This window comes from Orycteropus afer, unplaced genomic scaffold (assembly GCF_000298275.1).
Source record: "Orycteropus afer afer isolate SDZICR_OR568_19922 unplaced genomic scaffold, OryAfe1.0 scaffold00301, whole genome shotgun sequence".
NCBI lineage: Eukaryota > Metazoa > Chordata > Mammalia > Tubulidentata > Orycteropodidae > Orycteropus > Orycteropus afer.
In genome coordinates this window covers 1,088,124-1,093,729 of record NW_006921888.1, presented here as the reverse complement: position 1 = coordinate 1,093,729, position 5,606 = coordinate 1,088,124, and the positions used below count along the sequence as shown (strand labels likewise).

Genomic DNA, 5,606 nt, shown 5'->3' with positions numbered 1-5,606 from the left:
TCCTACCACCACAGGAATCTGCGAGAGCGCTGTCTCTTTAAAAAATAATCAAGCCGCTTTTTAAACCTACAAAATGGCAGCTGCCTTCGGAACGGCAAAAATCCACAGCTCAGCCCACCCTTCTCCTCACCTTCTCTGCTTGTTCCCCAGCCACAGTGCACAGTCGCGCAGTCCCTGACTGGCAGGGTGATTTTTAGGTTAATTCTTAGGTCCTACCACCAGTCACGTATCTCCGAGCCGCCTGTATTGTCAGGGTCACTCAGTTCGCTGTCCTTCCACAGCTCCGTAGGTCTCCTTTTTTTTGGTATTTTCACGCAAATTCTTCTGCTAGTTGGAGTTTAGTCCAAATCTGCATCCTTTCCTTCAAGGCTCAGGGGTCCAAGATTATCTTCTGTGTCTGTGTTAATTGTTTTACCTTTTCTTTGTTGAAGATGGTCTGTGCAATCCTTCTGCCTAGTCCGCCATCTTGCCCTGCCTCCTTACCAATTATTTTGAAAATTATCATTCCTGTAATTTATCTTATAAATTATTTTACTTTGCCCAAATTTAAGGTATTTATTTGAGCTTAAATATTTTATGAAGCCATTGAATTCCTCAGTTTATTAGGCCTCTTACCCTACTTGAAATATAGGTAGCAAGCATTATAATTCCAATTTTTCAGATATTTAATCTCAAGAATTAAGAAGTGTATTGTCCATATTTCATGGTGAGTCAGTAGTGGAAATTCACACATTCTACTGTTTTCATCTTGTGCACTTTTCTAATATTTAGGCATATTATTTCTATTACAGCATTGTTTTTGATGACTGTTATGATCAATCTAAATATTCATCCATCAGACTCACCAATATTAAAAAATGCACACCATACTAATTTAACATCTATCAAATTTTATTCCTTGTATTCCAAATGATCAAGCTCTTAAAGTATGCTAATTTCACATTTCTAATCAATTTAACAATAGCATGTGTAATCATAATTATACCTATGAATATGCAAAATAAATATATTTTTGTATATAGCATTAAATCTCCCAAATTTGATACTTGTTAAAAAAAATTTATCATAACATTTCCTGATCAGTTTTGCTTTCTGCTATATGGCTTTGATTATAATTTTTCCTAAAACGTTGCTGGAAAAATTTTATTTAAAGCATATCAAATTGAGTACCTCTAAAAGTATTTTCAGTGAGAATTGTACCTATGAATTTAAGAGCAAAAGTCTATACATAATTCTGAAGTAAACTTCAGAGCAGTAAATTTAACAGGTATTATATTTCTTGTTTTGAAATCTTTAATTTTTATAATTTAATCAATCATATTAATATATCATACAGATTATATATGAATTACAACTGTTTAAGAAATCTCTGGTACTTATGTAAGACTCTTACCCTTCTAGAAACTTGCAGTTCTTTAGTTAACCTCACACTCTTTCTAGCATGTAATTATTACACCTGTGTTGATCATGTGTTACTTAGCAGTGGCTTGGGTAAATGAATAATATATTCTTCCAGTCATGCATTCCTAAACTTGATAATTTTATTTTCTAGATTGCTCTGAGAGGCCCACCTGGTCCAATGGGTCTAACTGGAAGACCAGGTCCTGTGGTAAGTTACTCAAAAAGATAACTTAGGTTAAAATTCCTATGGTATCAATTTATCTTTCTTTTTTAAATTGTGATTTGGGTGAGAGTTTACAGAGCAAATTTGTTTTCTATTCAACTGTTCATATATATTTTGTTTTATGACATTGAATGCAATCCCCACAATGTAACAATACTCTTTCCATTTCCTCCCCGTGGTTTCCTTTTCCCTGTGTCTTTCTTTCCTATGCATTCCTTTCTTCTGAGCTCTCTCCCTGTGCAAATAGTGGCCTTCTAATCTCCCATGGTTGATTGTTCTAAGGAGTGTACCTACCTGATGTAATTGTTACTTTGTAGACCTTTTATTTGGCTGGAAACCATGGAAGTGAGTTCAATTCCAGGCCCAAAGGGTGATTAGTGGCCATAGTCTTGGAGGTTTCACCAGTCTCCATCAGACTAGAAAGTCTGGTCTTTTTTATGATTATGTATAATTTCCTGGGCAATTTCTGCAGGCATTGTTCTTACACCAAACTGGTGAAAATAAGATACATACACTTACTTATGTCTTATTTTGAGTTCATTAAAAGACCTATTTGAGTTTAGTCTTCATTAAATTTCCATGAAAAGGTTTACAATGAAAAATTTTTAAGTCACATAAATAAAATGAACCATATGATGAGAGTCACGTATCCAACTATTAATTTCTCAAACTATAAACGTCATAACTGATTTGCATAATTTTTAGAGTTACTAAGATTCAGTTTTACATTAAAAATACTTGACAAAGAAAAAAAAGTACTTGACCCCAGTGAAAATTTGTAATACAATTTTAGTGCCAATAATAGTTGGTTTAAACTATACAATGCTTCAGAGTATAGTGCTTCAGATATTAGAGATTTTTTTTCTCTTTTAGACACTCTCAGAAAATAACAGTGTTTTTAGAATACATGGTAAGAAGCCCTGAATTGTGCTCCTAAAATTTGTTTAAATACTTTTTGAAATTTACCAAATGTTACACAGTGTAGCAATTGACAGAAATCGTGGAGATAATTTCTCAATCGTATTGAGAAAAAGAACACTACAGAATTAAATCCAAAGTTCTCATTCATTTAAGAATTAATAGAATAAATATTTAATTTCTATTTCAAGCATTATTTTTTCAATAGATATTTTCATATGCTTTCTTGAAATAAATTAGTATAGAATTTGTTACTCTGAAAATTAAAATCTTATCTTTGGTGTACTTAGTGGCAAAACAACCTGTACTTAAAGCAAAACAACCTGTACTTAAAGCAAAACAACTTTTATTTAATTTTGAATCAAATGATTTATATTTTAATTATTTAATCTGTTTCACTAATCATATTAGTGAATTACAGATAATTTTCTTCATGAATTTTATTTACTAGTTCATTATGTAGCTTTATACAAAATTATGTTTCTCTTATTCAGTCTTGATATTTCCCAAACCTTTATTTTGAATGGCTGTGCATTAGATCATATTTGCTTATATGGGACATGTATTCTGCTAATATGTTCCACAAAATTAATATTACACACATTTCTAGTGTTTACATGCATTTTCACTCTTCCATCTTTCTAAATACAATGAGAAATCTGGAAGAAGCCTGGTGGCTTTATAGTTAAGTGCTTGATTGCTAACCAAAAAGTTGGAGAGTCAAACCTACTTCATCCCTGGGATGAAGACCTGTTGATATCCTTCCCTAAAGATGACAGCCAAGAAAATGAGCATTTCTATTCTATCACATGGTGTCACTATGAGTCAAAATCAACTCAAAGGCACACAACAACAACATATCCTACATCACTTTATAAAGGAGGAAACCATGTAAATATTTAGTGGATTTTTAGTGATATATCAAATTTACATGGCTGAGGAAGTTTTTCATCATGCTAGTCTTTAAAAAGTTTTTTGAGCAGAAGAATAAGCATTTTAAAAAGAGAAGTTCCTGGGACTTTGAATTTGAGACTCTGGTTACATAAGTCTGGGATGAGGACCTGCACACTGTACTAATTCTTATGGTCAAACATGTTTGGGAAATACTTTTATATGCTATTTAAGTTTAATATCAGCCTAGAATCATTAAAATGATATTATACAAAGGAATTTTTAGAAACGAGCGTGGTTGATCTGTGGAAGGTGAGTACAAAAGTGATCAGAACCAATGAGAGCATATGGCATTAATAATTCCTGTTATCACCAATTATTAAGGGTCAATCATTCTTTCAGGATACATTGGCAAAAAGAAAACATTAACAATCATGTATACATCACCATTGGCACATAAAAAACTATTTACTTTAGATTATCATGCTTGGTAAAGTGAAGGGAAATGAAAATGGGGAAGGACCTCAACAAGATGTGTTGACACAGTGGCTGCAATGATGGGCTCAGGTGTAGCAAGGATTGTGAGGCTGGCACAGGACCAGACAGCGATTCATTCTGTTGTACATAGGGTCACTAGGAGTCAGAGTCGACTCAATGGGACCTAACAACAACATGTGATATAAATCATTAGTCTTGCAAAATTCTGTCATGTGATCTTTAGCATCATTTCTATCACCAAGGCCATATTTTCCAACTACTGGTGATTCTTCTTTGTTCCCAACTCTTGCATTCCAATCAGCAGTAATAATCGATACATCCAGATTGCATGTTTGGTCAATTTTAGACTGCAGAAGTTATAGAAATCTTCAATTTCCTCATCTTTGGCTTTTGTGGTTGTTGTGCAAATTTGAATAATAGTAGTTTGCAAATACCTTTTTTAACTACATGAATTGCTATATTTGTGGACTTTGCCACTTGGAATACACAAGAATCAGATCAACTACATCTGTGAAAAGAAGTGATGGAGAACCTCAATATCTTTAGCCAAAACAAACCAGGAATTAACTGTGGAACAAATCATCAACTGCTTTTATGCAAGTTCAAGTTGAAGCTGGAGACAATTAAAAAATTTAAAAAGCCCACCAGAGCCAAAATATGACCTTGATTATATCTCTCCTGAATTTAGAGACCATCTAATGAGTAGACTCGACACAATGAACACTAAGGAATGAAAATCAGAGGAATTGTGGGATAACAACATCATATATGAATAAAGCAAAAAGTCATTAAAAAGACAGGAAAGGAAGAAAATATTAAAATAGATGTCAGAACAGACTCTGAAACTTGCTCTTGAATAGAAAACAGCTAAAGCAAATGGAAGAAATGACAAGATAAAAGAGCTGAACAAAAAATTTCAAAGAGCAGGTTGAAAAGTCATAGTTAATTATTATAATGAAATGTGCAAACCTGGAGTTAGAAAACCAAATGGGAAAAATAAGCTCAGCACTTCTCAAGCTGAAAGAACTGAAGAAAAAAAATCAAGTCTCAAGTTTGATATTGAAAGCGTCTATGGGCAAAATATTGAATGATGAAGGAAACATCAAAAGAAGATGAAAGGGATACACAGAGTCATTGTATGAAAAAGAATTGGTCGATATTCATCCACTTCAGAAGGTGGATGTTGAAGGTTCATTGAAAGAATTGTTGAAGAATAAGGTCCAGGAATTACTGGAATACCCATTGAGATGTTTCAACAAAGGGATGCTGTGCTGGAGGCAATTACTTGGCTATGCTAAGAAATTTAGAGGACAGCTACCTGGCCAACTGACTGGAAGAAATCCAAATTTGTACCCACTCCAAAGAAAGGTGATCCCCTGAATGTGAAGATTATGAAACAGTATCATTAATATTACACACAAGTAAAATCTTGCTGAATATAACTCAAAAATGGTTGCAGCAGTATGTTGACAGGGGACTTAGAGAAATGCAAGCTGGATTCAGAAGAGGATGTGGAACAAAGGATATTGCTGATGTTATTTGGATTTTGGTTGAAAGCAAAGGATTTCAGAAAGATGTTTACTTGTGCTTTATTGACTATGCAAAAACATTTGATTTTGTGGCTAAATTATGGATAACATTGAGAATAGTGGGAATTCCAGAACCCTTAATTGTG

At 33.4% G+C, this 5,606-nt stretch overlaps 1 protein-coding gene across 1 annotated transcript in view; it reads left to right on the top strand.

Annotated features, from left to right (window-relative positions):
- The window catches only part of COL11A1 (collagen type XI alpha 1 chain), a 316,494-nt gene that overhangs the window by 145,744 nt on the left and 165,144 nt on the right, over positions 1–5,606 (top strand). The window contains exon 14 of the mRNA XM_007951592.2: positions 1,553–1,609. Coding sequence (XP_007949783.1) covers positions 1,553–1,609 — 57 coding nt within the window. The remainder of the gene's footprint in view (positions 1–1,552; positions 1,610–5,606) is intronic.